General features: G+C 38.0%; 2 protein-coding genes across 4 annotated transcripts in view; one reads left to right on the top strand and one right to left on the bottom strand.

Moving 5' to 3' along the window:
* The first annotated feature begins 1,055 nt into the window (after nucleotides 1-1,055).
* On the top strand, nucleotides 1,056-8,977 carry LOC131930935 (myeloid leukemia factor 1). Of its 2 annotated transcripts, XM_059287593.1 has the most exons (6): nucleotides 1,056-1,137; nucleotides 2,712-2,950; nucleotides 6,234-6,468; nucleotides 6,738-6,866; nucleotides 7,300-7,459; nucleotides 7,582-8,977. In XM_059287593.1, exons 2-6 carry the CDS (start codon nucleotides 2,766-2,768, stop codon nucleotides 7,770-7,772), a joined length of 900 nt encoding a protein of 299 aa, XP_059143576.1. In that variant the 5' UTR covers nucleotides 1,056-1,137; nucleotides 2,712-2,765; the 3' UTR covers nucleotides 7,773-8,977. The 2 variants fall into 2 exon arrangements, with proteins under 2 accessions (XP_059143576.1, XP_059143577.1); XM_059287594.1 differs by lacking the exons at nucleotides 1,056-1,137; nucleotides 2,712-2,950 and adding an exon at nucleotides 4,039-4,188.
* Nucleotides 8,978-9,184: 207 nt separating this feature from the next.
* The window catches only part of LOC131930934 (arylsulfatase B), a 20,552-nt gene continuing 2,257 nt past the window's right edge, over nucleotides 9,185-27,479 (bottom strand). For both annotated transcript variants that reach the window (XM_059287590.1, XM_059287591.1), the window contains exons 2-15: nucleotides 25,363-25,502; nucleotides 23,679-23,790; nucleotides 23,100-23,151; nucleotides 22,286-22,389; nucleotides 21,050-21,156; nucleotides 20,104-20,168; nucleotides 19,262-19,363; nucleotides 18,086-18,149; nucleotides 15,955-16,052; nucleotides 14,778-14,914; nucleotides 13,894-13,955; nucleotides 13,234-13,360; nucleotides 11,960-12,162; nucleotides 9,185-9,395 (exon numbers count right to left, since the gene is read on the bottom strand). In XM_059287590.1, the coding sequence (XP_059143573.1) occupies nucleotides 9,223-9,395; nucleotides 11,960-12,162; nucleotides 13,234-13,360; nucleotides 13,894-13,955; nucleotides 14,778-14,914; nucleotides 15,955-16,052; nucleotides 18,086-18,149; nucleotides 19,262-19,363; nucleotides 20,104-20,168; nucleotides 21,050-21,156; nucleotides 22,286-22,389; nucleotides 23,100-23,151; nucleotides 23,679-23,790; nucleotides 25,363-25,480 (1,524 nt within the window). In that variant the 5' untranslated portion in view covers nucleotides 25,481-25,502 and the 3' untranslated portion in view covers nucleotides 9,185-9,222. The remainder of the gene's footprint in view (nucleotides 9,396-11,959; nucleotides 12,163-13,233; nucleotides 13,361-13,893; nucleotides 13,956-14,777; nucleotides 14,915-15,954; nucleotides 16,053-18,085; nucleotides 18,150-19,261; nucleotides 19,364-20,103; nucleotides 20,169-21,049; nucleotides 21,157-22,285; nucleotides 22,390-23,099; nucleotides 23,152-23,678; nucleotides 23,791-25,362; nucleotides 25,503-27,479) is intronic.

The following is a 27,479-nucleotide window of genomic DNA, read 5'->3' as shown; positions in this document are numbered from 1 at the left end:
GTATTTTAGTACAACTGCGTTGTTCAAGGGCAAGATAGCTATGCTAGAAAATCTTAGGGGAGGCAACCAATAATAAGTAATAAGAAAAAAGCAATCGTGAGTTGATTCCCTTTTATTAAAATCGTTTGTTTTCAGTTTACATCAAAACTTACATTTTGCGTCCTAGTATCAGTGTAATTACTATCAGTCATGAAACAGTACAGGTGGGTGGTTGGAGCAGGGGTGGTGACGTTATTATTTAAAACTGTTAAACTGCTTGCCGCCTTATTATACATTGCTTACAATTCACAATTTTGTGCTTCAAGAAAGTTTATTTTATACCAGAGGCGTAGCGAGGGGAGCGGGGGTGGGTACATATGTCCCAGGGCGCCGACCTTAGGGGGCGCCAAAATTGGTTGAAAAAAACAAATTAAATTCTCATTTTAGCTGCGGTTTTGCATTATAACTATAAAAAAAATATATGGGTGGGGGTGCAAATCGAAAGTTTGAGAGGGGGTGCAAATTGAAAATTGAAAGGTTGCTCCCGAAGGGGCGCCAAATTGAAAGTTTGTCCCCGGGCGCCGGGAAGGGTCGCTACGCCTATGGTTTATATTACTCTATAGCCAACTGTATCGTGTGTTATAAATAGCTTTTCAAACGTATGTATTGCATTGTTGACATGCAAGTTACGTCAGAATATAAAGCCGTTTATATGTCGATATGTCCTATGTCTCTGTATGTCAGCGACCTATACATATGTGATTTTGTTTGTTTAATATGCTTTAAGGGGACCCATCGAAATATGAAGCAAAACATTTAATCTAAAATATGTTTCATTAAAAATATGTTTACATTTTAACCACTCCTTCTTTAAATTTTGAATTTTTAGTATCCCAAACAATTATTTTAGGTTGCGCGCAATAAGGTAATTTAGTTTGGCCTACATAACATTTTAGCGAATTCATGTTTTGTTATATTTCTATAACGAAAAATAAACACTTGAACAAGTTGTTAAAAATAGATGGGATAAAATTGCGCACGGGAATGTTTTGCACATGTGTGCACCTTTTAGCACTGTTACAACGCTCAGCACCGTTCACTCGGCGCACAGCAAGAACAACAAAGCTCTTATGATGTTTTAGCTTCTATTCCGGATTAGTACGTAGTAATCGTTAAATTTATGCTCTTATTCTTCTATAAGTTATTTGTAGTTGTGTGCTTGTCTTTCTTATTTTAAGAATATTAGAGTGATTGAAAGATGGAACATTAAGGCAAAATTTGGTTACAACACAAAGGCTTCATCTTTTTACCTTAAAATCTACATTCTAGATTATTCCAGATCGAGATTATCTCGATCTAGATCAGTGGTTCTTAATCAGTGGCGTATGAGGGGGGTGTTAATCGAATGTTTGAGGGGGGGGGGGTGTAAATCGAAAGTTTGAGGGGGGGGGGTGCAAATCGAAAGTTTGAGGTGGGGGTGCAAATCGAAAGTTTGTCCCCGGGTAAAAATTGGAACACCCCCCCCCCTTGAGACGATCCTGGCTACGCCACTGTTCTTAACCTAGGTACGATCGAACCCCACGGGTTCGGCGATTCAGTCTCAGGGGTTCGGCGGAGGTCAAGACACACATCCAACTCATGATTAACGACCGGATTTTGTCAGTGCGGACGATAGGATGTGTTCAGTCAATGCGCATATGAAACCGATGGGGTTAAGAACCACCGATCTAGATCTAGATTCTAGGTTTGCAAAGATCTACGTTAAAACTTCCGCAGCTTGGTTTTTTTTTAATCAGGGCTTATATAGTAGTTATAGCCCTGGTATATCGGATAACTAGAGTAGGCCAATATGTATTATCTAACCTCAATTCTCTTTAAATTTGGTCTCAAAGAGAGATAGGGGAGGGGGTGTAAATGCTCAGTCCCCCATCTCGAAGAGATGCCTGGAAGAAACTCTGGATGTCTGGAAGAAACTCTGGATGTCTGGAAGAAACTCTGGATGTCTGGAAGAAACTCTGGATGTCTGGAAGAAACTCTGGATGTCTGGAAGAAACTCTGGATGCCTGGAAGAAACTCTGGATGCCTGGAAGAAAAAAATGATTAATATGTTTAACTCTTTGTAACAGTTCTGTGATACGTTATGTCTCATAAATCGCTGCACCACCACAATGGATCTTGTCCAGACAGTGGCGTAGGCAGGGGGGTTAGGGGGGGGTCATAACCCCCCCCCATAGACCCCTCGGTATATATATATAAAGTATGAGGGGGTGCAAATCGAAAGTTATAGGTGGGGGGGGGTGCAAATCGAAAGTTTGAGGTGTGGGGTGGAAATAAAAAGTTTGTCCCCGGGTAAAAATTGGACCCCCCCCCCCCCTTGAGATGTTCCTGGCTATGCCACTGTGTCCAGATCAGCCCCGCCTTTAATGCAAAAAGTGCAGGGGCTAAAAGTTAAGCCCTGCTACTTGTGACCTGTTTCTGGTGTCTAGTCGAACATTTTAACACACAGACAAAAAAAAAAAAAAAAAAAAAAAAAAAAAAAAAAAAAAAAAACTATCACCAATGGTTATGGTGGTTGGGTTCTAAAAGTACAAGTTACATATCCTCTTTAATATAACTTTTTGGAGGCGGGGGTGGGGGGCGGGGGGTTAACCTTTTTGGCGGGACTTATCTGGACAAGATCCAACAATATAATAAATTAAAATTTTATTACAAAAGTTTTTTTTTTTTTTCAGTTCCAGTCAGAACCGTTGCTTAGTTGAACATATCAGCGCACCAGACGAGCGGACATGCCCCGGAAAACCACGAAGAAGAAGACGGTGCGTAAGTCGAGAGACGCCAGCCCTGACTCCTGTGACTCCGATGGCTACTCCAGCGACAACCTGTGCGACTACAACAAGAGCGGCCTGTCGAAACGCTCCTACAGAAACAGAACAGCTGAACATCCATTTAGTGATGATTTTTTTGCGACACCGTAAGTTTATCCCTTGATTGTTTTAATATTTTGGGTTTTCTATTTGTATGTTAACTTAAGATAACAAGATCTTTGCGTGAATTATCTGAAATAAATTAGTACGTTTAACCCTATCCTCTGTAACATATTTCAATATAATACATATTAAGACCCAGTAGCGTAGCGAGGGGGGGGGCGGGGGGGACATATGTCCCCGGGCGCCGACCTTAGGGGGCGCCAAAATGGGTTGGAAAAATAAATTGAAAGGTTTAGGGGGGTGCAAATCGAAAGTTTGAGGGGGGGGGGGTGCAAATTGAAATCTCGAGGGGGGGTTGCAAATCGAAAGTTTGAGGGGGGTGCAAATGGAAATCTCGAGGGGGGGGTGCAAATTGAAAGGTTTAGGGGGGTGCAAATCGAAAGTTTGAGGGGGGTGCAAATGGAAATCTCGAGGGGGGGGAGTGCAAATCGAAATCTCGAGGGGGGGGGTGCAAATCGAAACGTTTGTCCCCGGGTGCCGGGAAAGGTCGCTACGCCTCTGTTAAGACCTACATAATGTAAATGTAATTTGGGAGCCCCCCACCCACTATATAGTTCGACCACATACAATTAATTCTAATTGGTAGCCGCCCCATATAATGTTATCAGTTTGATTTCACAAAAATGTCTTGACCAAACTTTTATTTACTTTCAAGTAAAGCATTTGATGATCGAAACATTTAATAAAAATTGCCATGTGGGGTACTTTTTTATAGGCCTAGGCTAATTAAACAATTAAATGTAGGCCTATAGCCTAATCCTATATTATTATTAACCATGAAAGGTAAAAAAAAAATTAACCATAAATAAGCTTACATACTATTAGAATGTAGAACACATTTTTTTTTTAGTAAAATGATCAAAGTGCCACATAAAAATTGGGAAAACACCCAACACTTTGGGGAAAATAACCAGACTTAAAGCTTTCTGATAAAACTTTTATTTTCTAGAGCATTCGTAGGATTTCCCGTTTTTTCCCGTAGTAAGGTACATTGGACCAATGGTATTTCTTGTCTCAGATTATTTTACTAAAGCATTTTTTGATTGGTTGAACTATGTGACGTAGTACACTTATATCTCACTACCCAGAAGACTAAAGTTAGAAGGAAATACATTGCCGAGCAGTACGGATTTCTTTATCTAAGTATTCTGTCTTGTTGCGTTCTAAAACAATAATTCTCAAAAATGCTTGGGACTTCAATGTTCGATGATCCATTTTTTGCGTAAGTGTATATGATACGAATTTAGGCTTAGCTAGACTATCTTGTTTCGTAACGTTATGTATTTTTTCTCTTATGTAATCTGCTGGATGGGCTGGGCAGGATTTGACTGACTGACCTACTCCAGTAACCAGTGGTGCACATCTGTGTCACCTATGACAAGCAACTTTCTTTTAACGAAATGCTATTTTTATCCTTTTCAGTTGGCCTTATGACTCTGTTATCATCTTGTAGACCGATTAGAATAGATTCTACTTCTAGATTCATCTCTAGACTCTAGTAGACTAGATTTATCTCTCTACAATACAATACAATCCCTACATTAAACAGTAGGGCCTACATAGTTACTTAGTACATACATTCATTAAACATTTGTACATTCTACAAACAAATTTTAATTTATCAAATTACAATGACTTAAGACTAAGACTTACGAAATAATTGACTACAATCATCATGTAGGGCCTAACTAAAATCTAGATTGTATTACTAGCAGATCTTAGCTAGATAGTAGAGATGAGTCTAGAAATAGATTCTCTAGAATTAGAATCCTAAATCTAAAGCCTTTAGAGACTAAAGGTTATCCAGATCAGATTCTAGGGATGAGTCTAGAGGTATGATTCTCTTGAATCTATTGATTCTATTCACTCCAATTCTAAAGACTATCGAGATCAGATTCTAGGTCTCGGTCTAGACTTTTTATTAGTATGATAGTATCATTCTAGATTCTAGATAAATCTAGATCTAGATCTAGATCTGTCATTTGAGAATCTCATTTTAAAGCTTTTGGAAATTGTCATTTCTAGATGTAGACGGTAGATTCTAGATATATCTAGAGAGATTCTACTACCCTAGAAACCTACTGCAAGATTCTCTAGATCTAAGCTAGATCTAGTAGTAAACTACTTGTTACTTAGGCCTACATTTTTATAGGTCTGCCTAGTATTAATTAAATGTATCAAAGTGACTAAGAATACTTAGTTAATAATATTAATACTAAGATAGGTGTCATAGGCCTAGACCTAATCATGTCTGATCATAACTCACAATCATCATAAATGTTCAGATGACTAGTAGATCTCTAATACTAACTAGGCTGTAGGCCTACATTAGTCACTATTTTTAGTGAGCAGTAAGGCAAGCACACACTACACCCTAAGCCCTAATCATTAACATTAATTAAAACAGCCCACAGTCAAACAGTTGGTTTATAATGTGGGTAACTATAGCAAGACTAGCCTTCATTTTAAACAATTCTACTTAAAACGTTAGTCTTTTTGTATAGGTCTATAGCCTCTGTACTCGACATGACCCCAGGAAAGGCTTAATAAATTTTCATAGATAAATAATGCCTACAGATTTTTAATGCTAACTATTATGAATGATTAGGCGAATTATCATTATTTAAACATTGCTGTCCCAAAGCTAGTTTATTAACTCATTTGTTTTTTCATTAAGATGTAGGCCTGTACACCATTTTGTTCCAAATCCACCCAGATATCTTGGCACAAAGTTTAGTTGTCATGTTTATCATTTACACGCTTCCATCTTACCAACTGCTTAAAACTATCATGGAAAAAAAATCTGACTGAACATTTTTTAGTATAGACAGCTGGTTTTCGGGCAACATTATTCCACTGCAATGTGAATATAGGCAAATAGCCTGTGCCAGTTCAAACAAGAAATTAAATGCCTAAACTTTTAGAGTTTTAAATCATTCAGTATGACTAAAAAGTCTGTGACCCTTTTAGATAGCATGCAAACAAAATGTACACATTTTGTAACTCAAGTTGTAGATTTTTTTATTTGGCCAATTTATGTTTAAGTTTACCTGTTGGGCATGAAGGATTTGTAGCCTACTGCTTCACATTAATATTATATGGTATCGACCTCTTTAGTCTCATTAATAGTAACAATTGTATTTTTATTTTAAATTGAAGCCAATTGTATCTTTTGTCTTAATCATTTTTGAATGCATTATCAAACCTGTTTCAGATGCTGGTTTAAAAGCACTTATAGCTTTTTAATCAAATTTTTTTTTATTGTAGTGGACATCGAGAACACATGAGGCAAATGGACCAGATGTTCAGAGACCCATTTGGGAGCTTTGGTGGTGGTATGTTAGCACTGCCTGGCAGTAACAGACAAGATTTTAGAAGACAACAACAGCAGGCTCAGAACATGCAGGTGGCAACAAACAACATGTTCATGGATCCTTTTGCACACTTTGGTTCAATGTTCTCCAACATGAGGTCCATGATGTCTGATATGCATAGAGCTTTTGTAAGTGTTTGATTCACATTATACTGCCCATATGTTTGCATTAAATTTTACCATCTATTATTAGTCCACAGTAGTAGTAGTATACTTTATACTTATGTTGGCAAGACCTTCTTTAAACAATTTTGCTAATCTCTCTACCTAATCCTGACCTATGTTAACAGTTGTACAATGCTAAAGAATGTCCTAGATATGATAGTCTATTGACCTAAGGCATTGCTTGCAAGTAACAGTTATTTGATCAATTCCAACCCATGTATTTGTTGTTTCAGGAGCAAACAGCTAGTGATCCCAATGCCCAGGTGTATCAGCAGTCTTCTTTTATGTCTTACTCTAATACTGGCAGCGGTGCTCCTAAGGTTTATCAAGCTTCATCCTCATCATTTCAAGGGCCTGGAGGGGTAAGTGGCTTTGATTTTTATGATGGGGGGGGGGGGGGGGGGGGTATCTTTTGGAATGGGGTTCAGAATTTGTGTGACTTAAGCATTTTTTTAAATGCAGGTTAGGTTCAAGTTTGATTGTGTTAGTTGTTTGGTTTTTTGTTTTTTTTTTTTTTTTTTTTTTTTTTTTGTTTCTTTTTATAAATTTGTGTTTGACAGAAACTACAGTATTACACTGTTGTTGAGCTAAAATATTTTCTTATGTTATATGTTGGGGAATTTTTTGTAAGATTTATATAAATATAGGTGATAACAGTGGTTGTTTGTATTAGTTCCAGTACTATTCATCCATTGTGGAATGATCATCCTTTGCTTTTAAATATGTTTTGCTCACTGTTATACCTCAACTTTTTTAAATTCAACTTTTTTAAATTCATTTTGCTATTTTGTGCAGGTTAAGGAAGTTAGGAAGTCAGTCAGAGACTCTGAAAGTGGTTTAGAAAAATGTGCTATAGGACATCACATAAAGGACCGGGCTCACATTATTGAGAAGAGTCGAAATGCAAAAACAGGTGAAGAAAATGAGAATCAGGAACTCATTAATCTTGATGAAGGTGAGTTGGTTATAATTAAGTTGGCGCGTTATTTTAGTCTTAGTAAAATAGATTTTGTAGTAAATAGTAATTTTGTATTAATAAAAGTTGATGTGATGTTAATAAATTAACCATAATTTCAGATGAAGCTCAACATTTTGATCAGGAATATCAGGACAAATGGCGCAGCACAATGCGAGGTATTGAGGAAAGGAGGAGGGTTGAGAGATCTCGACATGCGCCAGTAGGTGATGTCTCCCACCGGTCACGTCATCTAGCCTTGCCTGAACCAGAATCACGTCGACACAGAAAATCCAGCAACCGCAAGGAGTAATCCTGGTTGCCTGTACTCCGTCCATGTGGAAAGACTTTTGGATAACTGAGTAGCCAAACTGAGGCAGGAACTTTAAAAATCTGGTGCAGCAGGAAGGAGCTTATGAAGCTTCTGGCAGAGATTTTTTTTTCTACAGGTTTACAATTGTTTGGTGTTGGTATGATTATGGCATCTGTTTTCAGCAAATTTTCAGAAACTATGGACTAGCTGTTTAGAGAAGGAATTGTGGACCTGTTTTCTATTTGTAAATATGATTTATATCCTATACCAAGATTTGAGGAGTGAATAGTTAAGTCAGTAATGTCCAAACAGGACTTACCTCCTGCTGCTCTACTGTATATAAATTCAAATGTTAATCTGTTTTAGATAGATTCCATTACAGATACTTAATTCCTTTGTAATCTATGTTGCACATAATCCATTTCAATATTGCAAGAAAATTAAAAAGCCGATGTTTGTTGTATACACATTTTCATTGTATTTTATTATTTTGAATGGAGTTTTGCTGTTGATTTAGTGTTAAATGTTTCTGCACAGTTGACATGATCTTTTTCAATAAGGAATTTTGCTTTTGGGAAAGGTTAAATTAGTAGTTTGTGTTACGCATTTTTAATGAAGACATTTAAAATTATTTTTTATGGAAATTTTCTGTTTCAAAAATGTTAACTGTCAAGAATTTTTTATCTACTAGCAGAATTTTACAAATTTATTGCATAAGCTTCTGTTAGTAATTTTAGTAGGAAGGTTTTTTGTTTTAGATTGTTGAAATGAAAATGTTGTGAAATATTTAATTTGAAGTGCTGGTTGAAACATTTTTGTTTCCGCCAAAAAAAAAGTTAATATTTTGATACAACCAGACGTGTATTTGTTGCATGCTCCTGTATACACCTTGACACCACAGCATTCCATAACATTTGACAATGTGAGGGTGGGTGACCTGGTCTAAAAGTGGGTGTTCTTTGTTCTGTGTCGTTTGGAAGTTCACATTATTCTAGACATTTTACCTTGACCTGGAATGATGAAGAATTGATTGGAACGTTCTTGTTTTATTTAGTTTTATTTTTTTATTGTATCTGAATAGAATAAAGATGTTGACTTCTGAAAAACTGCTGTAACTGAATTTGTAGTGTAAGTTGAGTTTTGTGTGAATGATAGGGTATTCTAAACTTGTTCGTGAAGCTGTCAGAATTATAGTGTGCCTAAATATTTTTTTTTACTTTGGTCTTTTACGGCTGTTGTTTACAGAAATGTTACTGGTTAACTGTCTTTTGTTTTACAAAGTATGCACATGTTTATGAATAGAAAACACTTTGCCGATTAAAATTAATTTTATTTTCTCAACACCATCCAGGTGTCCTAACGCCATCCAGGTGTCTCAACACCATCCATGTCCCCTAACACCATCCAGGTGTCCTAACACCATCAAGTCCCCTAACACCATCCAGGTGTCCTAACACCATCCAGGTGTCCAGGCCCCTCCATAATGAGCTGGATTAGCTGCAGGTGAACCAGGGGGGAAGTTGGGTGGGATGTAATGTTGTTTGTGGTAGTTGAGTCTGTCCTCTAGTTGCTGGACAATGTCTGGGTGGTCATCGTAAATATTGGTGCGCTCGGCTGGGTCATCTGTGGAACAGATGTTGAGGTTAGAGAATTAGGATGGAATTTAATACCTGATAAAGGCAGTGACCTTTTTTATTTGACAGTGGGCTATGTTAACATCTTGTAATCTGATAATGATATAGGTTCTGTTTTAATTTCGCTTCTGGTTTTTGTGTACATTTTTACAAGGATTCTTGTGGATGACAAATCTTGTGTCAAGCCTGGAGACTAAGCCATAGCTGCAACCTTGACTTGGGGCCATTTGTATTTAACTTGCATATCAAGGTGTCATAGCTGCATTGTTGTGTTCACTAGAACAGTTCTAGCAATATGAACTAAATCTTCAGGCGCAGACTTATCTGGAGCTTCTAAAGCTAATCAGAAATATTGGCATATGGTCTAAATCAGAAGTACTTGGCATATGGACTAAATCAGAAGTACTTGGCATATGGACTAAATCAGAAGTACTTGGCATATGGACTACAACAGAAAAACTTGGCATATGTACTATATCAGAAATACTTTACAGAGGGACTACATCAGAAATACTCTGCAGGGGGACTAAATCTGAAATTCTAGGCATATGGACTAAATAAAAATACTTGGCATAAGAGGTATATCTACAGGTGTTGATACAGCTACAGCCTTGAGTTAACCAGAAATACCTGGCACCCTAACTACATCTACAGGCGTGGATATATCTAGAGCCTAGTGCTAACCAGAAATACTAGTTGCACGCCCCTACTGTGAATGTCTTTACAAACTTGTATGCCGTCTAGTAAAAAGATCAATACCCCGTGTGTTGGCCTCAATACAACAAACTTTAGCCTCGTTTGTTGGGTTGTACACATGTATACAATCTGTCACACGGCTGTCTATTCACTGGGGTACTACGACTTGCGTTGAGTGGGTAATCCCAGAAAGTGGTAGGCTTGGTGGTGAAGATGTAGAGTAATGCGTGTTAATGTTAGCTGCACGTTTCACTAGCTGCTTGTGACGTTACGGTTGGGTGGTTTTGTTTTAAGCATTAATTGGGTGTGTGGGCGTTTTGTTCTTTTGAACGTATATTGAATATTTCAAGAGATTTCGAACGCTAATTTAAAAAAAATAATTGAAAAATAGAGATTTAGTAACAAAATTAAAAAAAAATATTGATTTAGTAATATTTTCAAGGAATGACACATGAATGTAGGCTATTAATAGTATTAAGTCGTCATTGCTAAAAGTTTTATTTTCTAGGTTTTAACCAAAAAAAAGTGTGTTTAATTAAAGATAAAATAAGCATTAAGATGGTTAAAATGAAAACATGTAACTGTTTTTTTTTTGCGTGAAATATTCTGATCTTTAATTTAGGTTTATGTTTTAGAGAGGCATTAATTTGCCGAATTTTAATATTTTACAAGTACTGAATACATCAGTGGAAAATTGACTGTGGAGACAATTTAAAAAAAAAAAGCTTGAAATGTACGCCTCGGCCTCTACCTCGCAACTTCCCTATAATGAACTACGAAATACACTACGAATGGCACCACGTCCGTAGTCTTAACTCTTAAGTGCTGCATTTATTTATTTTTTTAGTGGGGGGGGGGGGGGGGTGGAGTAGTTTGAATCCATTGTATAAATTGTAAGCCCTTGATAAAAATAAGAAAGATTAAATTGTGAGCCATTCATGCAAAATGTCAGCGGCCATTAAATTAAAAAGACATGCAGGTGTTAATGAAAATAACGCACGGGATCGCAGGCCTGAGTTACCAACTGACCAACAACACTGACCAACAGCACAACACTGACCAGCAACACAACACTAACCAACAACACAGACCAACAACACAACACTGACCAACAACACTAACCAACAACACTGACCAACAACACTGACCAACAACACTAACCAACAACACTAACCAACAACACTGACCAACAACACTAACCAACAACACTAACCAACAACACTGACCAACAACACAACACTGACCAACACCATTGACCAACAACACAACACTGACCAGCAACACAACACTGACCAACACCACTGACCAACAACACAACACTGACCAACAACACTGACCAACAACACTGGCCAACAACACTGACCAACAACACTGACCAACAACACTGACCAACAACACTGACCAAAAACACTGACCAACAACACTGACCAGCAACACAACACTGACCAACAACACTGACCAGCAACACAACACTAACCAACAACACTGACCAGCAACACAACACTGACCAACAACACTAACCAACACCACTGACCAACAACACAACACTGACCAACAACACTAACCAACAACACTGACCAGCAACACAACACTGACCAACAACACTAACCAACACCACTGACCAACAACACAACACTGACCAACAACACTAACCAACAACACTGACCAGCAACACTGACCAACAACACTAACCAACAACACTGACCAGCAACACAACACTGACCAACACCACTGACCAACAACACTGATCAACAACACTGACCAGCAACACAACACTGACCAACAACACTAACCAACAACACAACACTAACCAGCAACACTGACCAACAACACAACACTGACCAACACATGGCTTACCTTTCAAATTAAACAGGTAGTAGTAGATGGGCGGGTCATTGAGTGCGACCTTGAACAAGGTCTCGTTGACCAGGTGCCAGTTGATGGTGCCGTCTGCTGTTACGTCATTCCATCTCTCCAGGATGGGCCTCGCCACCTGCCCGGGCTGGTACCAGTCCGGAAATAGACCGGGAAAACCCGCCACTAGTTTATAGTCGCCGACACTGAAAGGTGAGTTGGTAGTTAATTGTAGAGGTGCTTTTGTTGTCAAGGGGCGGACAATGTAGTATCGTATGGAGCAGTGTTTCTTCCAGGCTACCCCCCATCCCGAACGATGGAATTTATATAGAAAATATATTATTTTAACAGTGTCCGCCCCCCCCCCCCCCGAAAATTTCAAGCGCCCCCGGGTGGGGGGGAAGTCTGGAGGAAACACTGGTAAAGAGAGAGAATATAACTCCCACCCCCCTCGACATTACCCCAGATTATTAAAACCCCGTTAAAAATCTCCCCTAGAAACAATAGCAGTATGACATTGCCTAACTGTCGATTACGATCTTAGCAATAATTCAACCTTAATCTGAAGGAAACGTTAATGTTAGGAAGTATTCTAAAGACAAAAAGCTAACTCAGTACTTTGCTGAGTACGCTGTCTGTTTAGCATTCTATAGAATGCCTAGCGGATGCACTAAATGCGATTTATAACGTATTGTTAGCCTCTGTCAGACATTTTATACAATGCCAAATTTTTCACTTTGCCGATAACGTATATAACATGTATTATCATAATGACTCTAATTACCACAAGGTTAATTGACAGGGTTCTCCTTATTCTGGCGTAATGACTAGGTTAAGGTAAAATAGCCTACCCTTTCCAACTTTCGGATCACGGGCTTGTTTCCGTCATTACGGCATATGAAGATATAACTGGGGGAAGGGGTTATTTGACGGGGGGGGGGGGGGTATTGTACTAGAACTTTTACTGAGTTATCTTTCTTGTGACGTTCCAGGCATCTCTACGGGTGGGGGGGGGGGGGGAGGAAGAAAGTCTACCACTCCCCCGAACGAAATGGACATTATATAAAAATTCATACTTTTACCAGTGTCCGCCCCCCCCCTCCCCCCTCCGGAAAATATCAAGTCGTCCCCCCCCCCCCCCCGAAGAAAAAAGTCTGGAAGGGAAAAAACACTGTTCCCATAGCGAGATTCAAAACCGACTAATATTGTACATTGTGGTGGCTTTGAGTGTAAACAACCTCATATGAAGGCATCACACAAAGAATGAGATATCTCACCGGATGGCCGCCCTGCCCTGGAAGGGGTCGATACTGAAGTCCAGGTTGTAGACCACTTCCTGTCTAGCAGAAGGTAGACTGAGGGACAGCAGGGACTTCCACTGGCTGACACCGTCGGCATCAGGATCTGGAACATTCGGGAGACGGAACAGGTCAGTTCAACAGGGGAACACGAAGGGCTTTGTAGCTGGCTTCTTTATACAAATTAAGATTACAATTTTAAGAATTTGTTTCAATCTCACCCCCCCCCCCCCCCTTAACACACACACTGATCATGATTAATAGATTGTTCCAGAGTTTACCCAAGCTCTATTTAGTACCTGGAGGACGACCTTCGATTGCATAAATTACCCAAGCTCTTTTAATGCTGTGATCAAATGATTAAAGAATCTGCTAGGAACTAGAGGGGTATATATATATATATATATATATATATATATATATATATATATATATATATATATATATATATATATATATATATATATATATATATATATATATATAACTATACAACTAGTCCTTCCCTTGGGTAGTGGGAATTCCCAAACATTCTATCAGTTTTTGTTTTAACCTTTTTACCTGTGATGCAACAGGGCGGTGAAGTAAAACACCTTTCTCTCACCTGTTGGGGTAACTGAAAGGTGAAGGATATCATACCTGTGTAGGTCGAGCCTGACACCTCTGCTAGGGTAGGGAACCAGTCAACCATGTGGAACATTCTGCAAGAGATAGTATCGGCACGTTGTATAGAATAGAATATGAAAAAATCATATAATCGATTACTGAGTATGTTACATTGAGAATTCTCGACCTTCGATTACTTGCTTAGTAAATACTAAAAATAATCGAATGCACTAGGTCTGCTATTAAATAAGACTTCTCTTTTGTATTTTATTTAAGAACTGAAACATTCCAACTATTTTAATTGGGCTGAAGCCAAGACATAAAACATATGATGACATTTAAATGTGATTTTACTTGGTTGCTTCCCATTTAGTCATTGGGCCCCATTTCAGCATCCTCCGCCCCCATATTTCTAACAACTCGGGGAAAATTCTGACTTCTATTTATTAGCGAATGTAGGTGACATATCCAACGAAAGGCCAACCTAATATCTAAATAAAATATGTGAATCAATACGAAACAGACGCTTAACTCATTATATAATTAAATTAACTTTGTAAATTAGAGTGACCTCTCATACGTCGTAAATTCTAATTAATCAATCATGACGATTGAAACCGTGTGTGATCGGACTTTTGGTGTTAGTCTTAATCCTTATCCGGGGATTACATTCGTTATTTAAAAACCAATTCTTAAGTTTTACCAATGTACTTCCCGTCTTAGCTAAAGCTAAAACTAATCTGAATATGGGAGATTACTGGATATATTTTAAGTTAATCTAACCTTAAACCTTACCGGGAGATCACCGGTTAAAGTTAATCTAAAGCCTTATTGAGAGATTACCAGGTTACGTTAATCTAAAGCCTTATCGAAAGATTACGAGGTAACGTTAATCTAAAGCCTTATCGAGAGATTACCCGTCGTATCGTATGCCAGTCTTGTAGAACATGGGTCCATGGACAAACGCCACAGCCCTGGTGCCGCCTTCAAACACCGTGAACTTCCCTCCCCTCAGGGGCAAGTTGTTGCCACCGTACGGCACCCACCCGCCGTTCTGTGGAGATGCCATAGTCAATTTGTAGAGATTTGATCTTAGGGCGGTTATTGGGTTTTCTTACATTAAGAAGATGGGTGCGGAGAAGGGGGGGTGAGTGAGGATTTAGTGGTAATGGGTGAAGAGTGTTAGCAGAAGAGGTAGAGAGAGTGGAATGGGGGGGGGGGTGATTGTGCAGTCAGTGTTACTTCCAGACTTTTTTCTCCGGGGAGGGGGGACTGTTGAAATTTTCGGGGAGGGGGGGGGGAGGGCGGTAGATTTTTTTTTTTCGGGGGGGGGGGGGGGGGGGCGGACACTGTTAAAAGTATATATTTTCTATGTAAATTTCATTTCGTTCGGGGGGGGGGGGAGTCAGTACAGATGCCTGGAAGAAACTATGTGTGCAGTAGAGGTTGTACATGTTATCAGGGGGGTAGAGGTATGTATTGATAAGGGGAAGGGGGGGGGGGTTAAGAGATTAACAGAAGGGTTCTCAGAAGATATTAATTAACATGAGCAGATATTGATAGAAGGTGTCTGAGCAGATAATAGTTAACACGAGGGGGTCTGAGAAGATACTAACAGTAAGGTATCTTGACCAGAGCAATAGTTTGCAGTTACTAGAGTAAATACAACTGAGTTAATTAAATTTGAATTCGACATTTTTTGCTCAGATTTAACCGAAGTAGTGATTTTTAAACACAATTAAACACTACAGCTCTAACGCTAGTTATTGAATGAAGTGAAATGTCGTGATTTTTAAACACAATTAAACACTACAACTTTAAAGCTAGTTATTGGATGAAGTGAAATGTCGTGATTTTTTAAACACATTTAAACACTGTAGCTATAATGGTAGTTATTGGGTGGAGTGAAATGTCGTGATTTTTTAAACACATTTAAACACTGTAGCTATAATGGTAGTTATTGGGTGGAGTGAAATGTCGTGATTTTTAAACACATTTAAACACTACAGTTATAAAGCTAGTTATTGGATTTTTAAACACAATTAAACACTACAGCTATATAGCTAGTTATTGGATGAAGTAAAATGTACGTGCATCAGCGGTGAAGACGATGAGCGTGTCGTCATAGAGGCCTCTGTCCTTTAGGGCCTTGACCACTTGACCTACAGCAGCATCCAGCGCCGTCACCATACCTGACCAACACAACAAAGTCATGAAATCGTGTTAAAAGTTATTGGCCGGGTAGTGTTAATTTTCGTGGGGGTGGCTGGTATAGTCGGGCTCAGGTCTAGTCTTCTTTCTAAACTGGTTAGAATAAAAAAAATTAAGTCTCCTTTCTAAACTGGTTAGAAAAAAAAAATGTGAAAAGTCTCCTTTCTAAACAAGTTAGAATAAAAAAAATTAAAAGTCTGAAAGAGCACATGACGATCATTGTCGTAGGTAAAGTAGAGTTTGCCCCTTTCTGTGACTTTGACGTATTAGGTATGGTGTGGTCAGCTTAAGCTCCGAGCTAACGTTCCCTAACTTGAGTCAGGCTGCATTAAAACTCCTAAAAAACGAGCCTTGGAATTAAACTCCAGACTGCTGGCTTAGCAATCGTGCGTTCTACCCCCTCAACCACGTTTCAAACACCTACACTATTTAGCCTAAGTATAATCCTATGATTTAATTTCGTTAAAATACCCCCAGCTTTGAAGAAAAGTACCCCCCCCCCCACAGATCAGACATTGCATGACGCAGATAAGTTTAAATGATGTAATCCTTGCAAAATGTTTTTGTAAAAAAAAAAACAACTAATATTAACTTTGCTTAATAATAGTTGAGAAAGCAAAACATGTTAGCGAGATAACTAATGTTAACAGCTGAGTAAACAGTTGAGTGTCATAATTATTATCATGATTAAGGTAAACTTGTCAATGTCATTATTAATGTGAACAAATTAATCTTCACATATGGGAATCGTAATTAATGTTACAGAATTTATTTGGTTTGGGGGAATAAATGTCGTAAAGATACTAAAACACCAACTCGCTGTATTCGGAGGTAATTGAAACAGACGAACTCTACTTCGTCTGCCCAACGTGTTTTAGACACAAACGGAAAAAAGTATTGAAAAGTACGAAAAGTGTGTCTATTCAGCAAAGCAAGAGATGGAACATACTTTTTTTTAAAAAGGTCTAATACGAAGATGTATTTAAAAATAATGATAAATGAACGCTCAGGTTCTAGAAAGTTCTCGAATAATCTGGCAAGGGTCAACTCTGACACGTGTATTTCTATAAATAACGACTGAACAAATAAAGCTGACATAGATCGATTATTGATTTATCGATTTTCCCCTGGTAATTTATGATCGATTACATGAAACGTAAATAGTTTAGCCCGGCTGTGTGTATCTATGTGGGGAGGTGTTGGGGCAGTGTTAGTGTGTGTGTGTGTGTTTGTGTTGGGGTTTGTGTTGGGTATGTGTTGGGGTAGGTGTTAAGTGTGTGTGTTGGTGTGTGTGTTTAGGGTGTGTGTCGGGGCATGTGTTTAACCACCCCCGGACATTCCCCCCCCCCCGTATTTACCCCCCGGAGCAATTACCCACTACCCACCTGGCTATTAATCCCCTCTCAAGGACCCCTCTGGGAAATTACCGCCCCCCCCCATCCACCAAGATAGATTCCTGATTCTAACTGCAACTCTATACCAATATATTACTTTAATCTTAACCTTAAGACAAAGACGAAAAACCTAAGAATTCACTTCACCATAAAATAAACCCAAAGCCAAACCAACCCTAGACATTGATTTAAGCCTAACCCTGATCCTAGCCCTAGCTCTAGCACTAACCCTAACCCTAACCAGAACCCTAGCCCTAGCCCTAACTGACGGGGAGGGGGGGGGGGGCTAATGCCCTGTTCCCGTGTTTAAGAAGTGTGTTGTAGTATGTGTGTGGAGTTGTGTTAACGGTGTGTGTCATGAATGGGGTTGTGGCAGAGTGTGTTGGCGTATATGTTTGTTGAGGTGTGTGTGTTGGAGGGTTATGATCGGGTGTGTGCGTGTGTGTTGGGGTGTGTGATGAGGTGTGAAGACAGGATGGGTGTGTAGGATTTTTCATTCAGTCTTAACCCCACTTGCACCAACGGATCAATTAATTATTAATTAACGGTCAAAGAATTAATTACCAGCCACCCCCCCCCCTTCTCCCCCCCCCCCCCCTCACCTAAAACAAAAATTTCACCTGAAAATGTTCGTCTGTTCACGTCCTTGATGTTGGGGTACAAGTTGGAAAAATTTTCAGGCACCTGTGAGATTTTAATTAGTTAATTAATAACCAGACGGTAATATAAAAGAATCAAGTCCAAGGTAAACTAATTAAATACAGATTATCTGCTTCATTTTTCATCATTACCTCCCTTGGATTAAACATTCGTATACCTTTGCACTCAACTTTTCAGCAAGATAACTAAAATAGCTCCAACATCGATTAACTTTGGTTTGTATCGATTAGCCGTATCCACTTATTGATATGGTTAGGATCGCGGATTACAGAACTTATGTCATTGAAGTCTTAGACTCCAAGGTCTAGTGCATAGCAGGAGCTAGGGTAACGATTGAGGATTAAGTTATATTTCCGGGTGGGAATAATTTTTAAAAGAGTAGTGCTGGGTTTCGTGGATAGGTAAACGAATCTAGGTTCAGGGTTAGGTAAAGGTCTATTGATTTAAGTATATTAACTTTTCTTTCGAATATGGGTTCAAGTACGTAGAATGTCACTGAGTCCACCCAGCTCGAATGGGTATCTAACTCACGTTAGGGAAAGTAAAGGCGGCTGGGCATAGAATCTCCTTAAATGCTGAAGTCAAGAAACATGAACTCTACTTCATCTGTCGAATGGATCGCTAGGTCTAAAGAGGAATCTTTACTTTACTTTTAGATTCACTTTTCCAGTAATACAAATATACTGGTCTCGGTAATCAATGATCACATACGATATGTAATTCTTTACATCACATATTTCATCGATTTTATTTTCTTAACATCATGGTGCAGTTAAAACATTGTTACTATTGTTGACCCCTCTCTCATAACATGTATCTTAAAACAGTTAACCAATCAAACCGTTGTTACTGTTTTTGACCCATCTCTCATAATATTTATCTTAAAACAGCTGTCCAATCAAAACGTTGTTACTATTGTTGAACCATCTCTCATAACATTTATCTTAAAACAGTTAACCAATCAAAAGGTTGTTACTGTTATTGACCCACTTTTTATAAACAGGTACAAACCAAAACGATGTTTTAATTTTTTATCCATCCTATCTCTCATTTATCTCCAATTATCTTTTTATTATCAACTTTCAAGTAATGAACTTTGGTCGATAATTAAAACCACGGACTAATTAACCTCTCACCTCAAGAGGTTCATGAACGTTCTGGAAGGGCAGGTAGAGGAAGAGTGGCGTCTGGGGGTCGTGGCTGTTGATGACTTGCTTGATCCTCTCTGTGTACAGGTACTGTAGGATATAGGGGGATCAGGTGTACAGGTGTACAGATACTGTAGGATATAGAGGGGAACAGGTGTACAGGTGTACAGGTGTACAAGTGTAAAGGTACTGTAGGATATAGGGGGGAATGGGTGTACAGGTGTACAGGTATACAGGTACTGTAGGATATAGGGGGGAATGGGTGTACAGGTGTACAGGTATACAGGTACTGTAGGATATAGGGGGGAATGGGTGTACAGGTGTACAGGTACTGTAGAATATAGCGGGAATCAGGTGTACAGGTTCTGTAGGGTATAGGGGAAACAGGTGTACAGGTGTACAGGTACTGTAGGATATAAGGGGAATTCAGGTGTACAGGTAGGCAGGGGCATAAGGTGTAGACAGGGGCGTAAGGTGTACAGGTAAACAAGGGCATAGACAGGGGCATAAGATGTACAGGTAGACAGGGGTGTAGATAGGGCGTAATGTGTACAGGTAGACGGGCATAGGTGTAGACAGGAGCATAAGGTGTACAGGTAGATAGGGGCATAATGTGTACAAGTAGACAGGGGCACACGGTGTACTGGCCCACGAACATGGTGCCGTTGTAATGTTATGAGCTGTAAACTAAACTGTCTTCACCATAATAACATTTGTGTACGCTTGTCTGACATAAATTATTTAAAAAAAAAACACTCTATGTTCAATAATTCCAATGCACCTCTCCTTCCCCCTCACCTACCTGTTCCTGCTACCAACCAACAACTTACAGAGGAATAGGTGCCGTTTGCTGCCTTATACACCTCTTGGTTGTCACGGAAATCGTAGCCCTGACCTATGAGAGAGTTGTAGACCTTGGTAAACAACATTCACTTCAAACACGTTATTAGTTTCAAAATTAGGGTTAATTGTCATGGGTTTCGGATAAGGTTAACGTTAATAAATGTCTTATAGTTTAATACAGGTAACCAAGCACCCACATTCAGTGTTTCTTCCAGACTTTTTTCTCAAGGGGGGGGGGGGGGGGCGGACTAAAATTTCCGGGAGGGGGGCGGACAGTGTTAAAAATATGTTTTCTATGGGGGGGGGGGGGGTGGAGCCTGGAAAAAACTCTGCCCACATTGTTTTATAAAGAAGATCCCATTACATTATTGTGGCACTTATAAAACCTGCATGAGCCATAGAACTGGTTGGTGACCTACTTACCAGCCCTATAGGAAACTGGGTCTGAAACACACTAACAGCCCCCAAATTAATTCATTTCACATAAGGACAGGTGTTTACTGTGTTAACGATACAAGTAGCATTGAATAGTCTGGCTTTAAAGATATCCTCTACTTCATCTACAATGTGGACTCACATTTTGCCCATTCAAGAATTTGCCGAATTTAAAAAAAAATGAAATAAAAAGAAGAATATAGGCCAGGGGTCTCCAAACTTTTCAGCCCGAGGGCCGCATTAACTATCAAATATCAGTTCGGGGGCCAGAGCTTCTTCCAGGCATATCATTGGGTGGCATTTTTCCTCAGCCACTTACAACAAACATTTTTTTCCGTGGACAAAAATATCTCCGAGGGCCGTATGAGAGGACCTCGCGGGCCGCATCCGGCCCGCGGGCCGTAGTTTGGAGACCCCTGATATAGGCTATCAGTGAAAACAAATAATGTCAGTTCCGACACATTTCACCGCCATTTTGTCACGTGATGTGAGACGTACCGTACATCTTGGTGTAATGGTCCTCCATGGCGTTGTAGTAGCCAAAAAAGGAATCGAAGCCCCTAAATGTGGGCGTACACTCCCACTTGCAGAAGCCCAGGTGCCACCTGTAGAGGTCATCAACTCAAAAATTAGCATACGTTTTAATCTGAGGTCAAATCTTAGATATGAAGGCCTAGTTGTAACATAACACCCAGATGCCATATGTAAAGGTCATCGACTCAAAAATTAGCATACGTTTTAATCTGAGTTCAAATCTTAGATATGAAGGCCTAGTTGTAACATAACACCCAGATGCCATATGTAAAGGTCATCGACTCAAAAATTAGCATACGTTTTAATCTGAGCTCAAATCTTAGATGTGAAGGCCCAGTCGTAACATAATACCCAGGTGCCATATGTAAAGGTCATCGACTCAAAAATTAGCATACGTTTTAATCTGAGCTCAAATCTTAGATGTGAAGGCCCAGTCGTAACATAATACCCAGGTGCCATATGTAAAGGTCATCGACTCAAAAATTAGCATACGTTTTAATCTGAGCTCAAATCTTAGATGTGAAGGCCCAGTTGTAACATAGCATAATAATTTTTTTTTTAAATCCGTATTTTAGACAAGTTAAAAATCCGTTTTTAGACAAGTCAACTTTAATTCAAATCTTATATGTAAAGGCCCAGTTATAACATAACATAATAAATAAAACAAATATGTGTTTAAGAAAAGTTAGGTGTAAAAAAGAAACAACGTTACACCCATATCAGCTAACAGTAAAAATGCTACTACTATAGTTAAGTAAAGAAAAGAAAGGTGGAAGTGCATACTGCTGTTCAAACTGTCCCTTCAAATGCAGAGGTCTTAGAAACAGGGCGAACTCTACCTTATCTACAATGTGGTTCACTAGGTCCGAAATGGTAACCTGTTTTTTTATATTTTTTTTTCAGCTTTGTTGATTTGTTTGAAAGATTAATTAATTAGTAAATTAATAATTATCTTGGTGATAATTAAGAGACATACACCAAACCAACCCCCCTCCAGTTAACAAAATGAATGGATGTACAGCAATAAAATGTCAAGTTTTGTATATGTGTAAAACATTTTACAGTCAAGTTTCATACGTGCGTACATACAAGAATCAAGTTTAACATGTTTGTACACCTAAAAAAATGCCAAGTTTTTTCACTCGTGTGTACAGCAAGAAGCTGTCAAGTTTGCCATGAATGAGTGTCAAGTTTCCTTACTTGCCAATGATGTGTGTGGCGTATCCTTGTTTCTTGAGGACCTGGGGTAGTAGAGTTTTGTTGTCGGGGACACAGACAGCCTGCTCTTGTGTGATGACGAGGTGCTGGAACAACAGGTGTCACGTTAGTTAACAGCAGGGTGTCATGTGAGTTAGTTAACAGCAGGGTGTCACGTTAGATAGTTAACAGCAGGGTGTCACGTGGGTTAGTTAACAGCAGGGTGTCACGTGAGTTAGTTAACAGCAGGGTGTCACGTTAGTTAGTTAGCACCAGGGTGTCACGTTAGATAGTTAACAGCAGGGTGTCACGTGGGTTAGTTAACAGCAGGGTGTCACGTGAGTTAGTTAACAGCAGGGTATCACGTGAGTTAGTTAACAGCAAGGTGTCACGTGAGTTAATAGCAGGCTGTCACGTTAGTTAGTTAACAGCAGGGTGTCACGTGAGTTAGTTAACAGCAGGGTGTCACGTGAGTTAGTTAACAGCAGGGTGTCACGTGAGTTAGTTAACAGCAGGGTGTCACGTGAGTTAGTTAACTTACTTAACAACATGAGTGTTACGTTAGCTATAGTTATTTAACTTACCTAACAGCATATATGTCACGTTAGCTAGAGTTGTTTTACTTACTTAACATCAGGAATGTCATTTAGCTGTTCAGCTTACAGCATGGCTGTCAAGCTAGCTAGAGCTGTTTGTTTGCTATAATGACATCGGCGTCACGTTAGTTAAAGCTTTCCAACTATTCTATTTTACCAGTACAGTGTTCACGTAAGTTATAGGTGAGTAGAGAGTTACCTTGAGTCAACAAGAGACTTACCTGTAGCCCAAGACGGAAAGGGTAATATCCGGTCATGAGGGCAGCCCTAGACCTGTGAATAACAAGAACGGTTACCTTTTATAAAGTAGACAGGTAAAAACATCTGGAATGAGCAAGAGAGGTACTCAAGTTTTAAAATGTAAACATGTAAATTAAGTTGTCATCACGTTCAATAAAAGCGCTTCACATTTAATGACAATTATATCATAAAGGTCATATAAAAATTACATTTTTAACTCTAAAAAGCTAAAAAAAATAAAAAAATAAACACAATGCTTTTTGTCACACATTAGTGACCATACTGTAAGTGGCATCACTAGGTCGTGGACTGAGGATTTATCAACCCTTTTCAAGACTTTCGCTTCTTCTGTTTGGTGTCACCCGCCTCTCTCAGATATTTTATGTTCAACCAGATACAGCACTGTTTTCGTAGTAAATTTTCGATTTGGTATCCCTATTTCTCTGCCTGATGCATGATGCTCAACTACATTGAAAACCCACCATAACTCATTTGTCAGCATCGTTTCATATTTTTTATCCCAAATGATTCAAAGAACATCGATACAAGCATCAACTTACGGCGAACAAAGGGGCTGTACATAACTCTGGTTTAAAATTATTCCCTCCCTTGCTAGAGCATCCAAATTTGGGCTGATGATGTTTGGGTTGTTGAAGCCGATGTCGTTCCAACCTACATTAATTGAAAGATCGAATAAATAATGGAAAAGAAAAGTAAAGATTCCTATTTAGACCATTGGGCAGATGAAGTAGAGTTTTTATGTTTCCCGACCTCGGCATGGAAGGGAAGGTGTGGTCATCACTCTGCCCAGCCGTCTTTACTTTCCGTAACATGAGTTAGGTACCAATCTCGGATTTGAACTCCAGACTTTAGGGTTAGCAGCCTAGCTTAGGCTCAGGCCACGCCGTCCCAACATCAATATTAATTGTAATTTAATGGTTTAACCTTAATTAGTTATATAGCGCTCAACCCTATGGAACCTTCAGATCGTTTTTCAAGTTTTATGTTTTTAATTTTTAGATATATATTCACTTTTTATAAAGAGTTGTAATATTTTTCTTTAGTGATAGTGCAATGACAACTAAATTTTATTTTGTGAACGACTGCCAGATAAATTAGCTAAAATCAGTAGCTCGATAACCATACCCCATGTGTATTTCGCAGTATTCTTTAAAAACTACACCCTAACTTATAGAGTTAAAGCCTTGATGTGTGGTTTAGTTTGGAGTGTGTGTATAGTTTAGGATTAGTACTATATTAATGTTTATGCTTATAGCTGAAATAACCGCTACTGTCTATTTGTTGACTGAAGATAGTTAGGCCTACTCTTAGCAATCAACACATTAAAACATGGCTCTTAAGATAACACTTACTGAAGAGATACTTGAGTGAGATTAAAACTTGATGAACATTATAGCAAACATCTGCACATTTTAGATAGGTATTTAAAACACGCTTGTGGGACGTGTTAATTCAGGAATTGTACACACAACCCGTGTGTGTTAAGGAATTGTACACACACCCGTGTGTGTTAAGGATTTGTACATACAGTGGAACGTGTTAAGGATGTGTACATTTAGAATTAAATAAGATGATAGTGTGTGCATAATGTTGCAGCATCGCTTCCTTTTAGCTTAGTAAGAACACTTAGGGCATAGGCTACACAATGCCCCTGACATAGGCTACACAATGCCCCTGACTTAGGCTAAACAATGCCCCTGACTTAGGCTAAACGATGCCCTTGACTTAGGCTAAACAATGCCCTGACATAGGCTACAAAATGCCCTTGACTTAGGCTAAACAATGCCCCTGACATAGGCTACAAAATGCCCTTGACTTAGGCTAAAAAATGCCCCTGACTTAGGCCAGAATTGACGCAGCACACAATTACTATTGATACATTTTTTTAACCGTTATATTAAATAAATTCTATATTTATTGTTGTTATATTTGTTATTTTTTTATAAAATTTTTAATTAGATTGTATTGTTGTTTTTCTTCCATTTTTTATATTATTTGATAGTTCTTTAATTGTTATATTTTATTGTATTATTTTTTTAATTCCTATATGATCTTGTATTGTTATTTTACAAATAGTTATCTATATTGAATTAAATTGTTATATTTGATTGTTATTTTGAAATTGTTATATTAGTTTGTTGTTTCTGTAACTGTTATTTTATATTGTTATTTGTTTGGCTGTAAACAACCCTCACATACAACAGTTCGGATATACCATCTCACCTAGATCGTCTGCTACTATCATCACAATGTGGGGGTGGGCAGGTTGCGACCGGCAAGACGACGCCATCCCTAAGATGGTCACGAGCAAACACAGCAGTACATGGCTCCACCGTCTCATGTTTGTATGTGGTAGTGGGGATCTACAGGATACAAAATGTAAGGGTCAGTAATGGTCAATACATTAGATGCAAGTAAACTATTAGGGGGTCTTCAAATTGTGAGGTTTTTCAACAAGAACATACTTTAAAAATACTTAAAATACACACTCTTCCGTCGTCGTGTGTTTTATTTCTATGTTGCTTCGAAAGTATCTAAACATAGAAGTTGCGACCGGTAATTATTAAACAAATAGCGCCGTCGAACAGTTAACTAGTGAAGACCTATCTCCATTACTAGAAGTGGTCTGGCTGTACCCAAAAGCTCCTGGAAATTTTAAAAGGGGCCCCAACCCCAGATCAAAATATTCATTGTGCATTTTCCCTCATCAAATCCGGATGATTATATTAAGCTGGATGGAAATTCACGTGGTATTTTTTTTTAAATAACCTCAAATATAAAATAAAATAAAAGGGCATAGTTTTCCTGTTTGGCGGAGTGCACTGGGGTGGGCATTGCCTTACAACTAGAATTTAAACAAATTTGGGATTAAAGGAAGTCAATAATAAAATATTACAAGCAACATGTATATTATTTGAAATAAAACACAATGAGACACCTCAAAATAAATCATTTTGTCCCTTCAAACAGATATGTTCATAGCGGTCCTCATAAGGAGTTTTATATCCTTTTTAAACAATAAATACTTTATTTTTTTTAATAGGCCTATAGTTTCAAATACATTATAAAGTAATACAATAAAGTAGCCGTCTTTCAGTGACAGAGACGGTCGATACAGTACGTGGTAAAAAAAAAACATTTTACATTACAGAGTGTGTATATGGATATATATATATATATATATATATATATATATATATATATATATATATATATATATATATATATATATATATATATATATATGCACACATATATATATATATATATATATATATATATATATATATATATATATATATATATATCAACTTAACATTGTATTAAATTATTGTATTACATGGCTTTATATATCGCAATACTTTTAAAAAATTGTATCGATTGAATGTTTATGTTTATTACTTCCCATCTTGATATTCAAAATAACCAAGGGGATAAAATATAACGTAAAGTGTGTTAATAATTTAAAAATTCTTAATTAATTTATAAAAGAAAAACAAAACATTTTTAAAAATTTAATTATATAAATAAAAATATTTGTACTACCCTTTTGTTAAATTATTGTTTTTTTCGTGAGCTTAATAATTGAAATTGTAGTCTAAACTAAATGACGAGCCATCAATTTTATTAAATATATAATTTATTATAAAGTAAAAAAGATTTTATTATAACTATTGTGAACTTTCGATCAATCAGTGTTTTTGATGTTTTCTTTCTTTTCTGAACATCAGACAAGTAATTTACAGCGTCGATGTGTCTTGTTATAGTCTGATATGTATTACAGTCTTTAAGGACTGATACAGATTTACAATAGTAATAGCTATTTCTGACATGTACTTTCATTCATTTAAGATGGTTTACTTACACGTAATACAGCACGTCTGATATCAATTTTTTTGTTTCTCTTGCAACAATGAAATAAATGTATTTTAAGAAAAGAAAGCACAAACAAACAAAAAAAAATGAAGGAAAAAAAATTATTTTAAAAAGTCAATGTATCTTATTAGTGTGAAAAATATGTTGAAACTCAAGTTGTTGAAAAAAAATTACTGTTCGTCTATAGGAAACACACACTATCCTTTAATACAGAGACAGATGAACTCTACTTCACTTGCCCCATTAAGCGTCAGGTTTGAAAGGAAACTTCACCTTTACGGAAGTAAATACAGCGTGTCGCCTGCCTCTCACCTGCTCTGTTTTAAAGGCGGTTACCGTGAAATGTCTCGAATGGTTCTTTAAATATTTTAAAATCTTGTGCTGTTATACAAACTTCATTTAGAAGGTTTTGTTGGAGTTTACTAAAGATTTTTGTAATAGATGTTTTTTAGTATTTTCGGTAA

This window comes from Physella acuta, unplaced genomic scaffold (genome assembly GCF_028476545.2).
Source record: "Physella acuta isolate Inbredline_101_S28 unplaced genomic scaffold, ASM2847654v3 ptg001866l, whole genome shotgun sequence".
NCBI classification, from domain to species: Eukaryota; Metazoa; Mollusca; class Gastropoda; family Physidae; genus Physella; species Physella acuta.
Note: the sequence above shows the minus strand (reverse complement) of the source record. Positions and strands in the feature narration are given on the sequence as shown.

Bases quoted from the DNA above. Each gene is read 5' to 3' on its own strand.
- LOC131930935 (XM_059287593.1), top strand. From the start codon at position 2,766: ATGCCCCGGAAAACCACGAAGAAGAAGACGGTGCGTAAGTCGAGAGAC. The intron at 2,951-6,233 runs GTAAGTTTATCC...TTTTTATTGTAG, and splicing joins GATGATTTTTTTGCGACACC to TGGACATCGAGAACACATGA. The intron at 7,460-7,581 runs GTGAGTTGGTTA...CCATAATTTCAG, and splicing joins ACTCATTAATCTTGATGAAG to ATGAAGCTCAACATTTTGAT.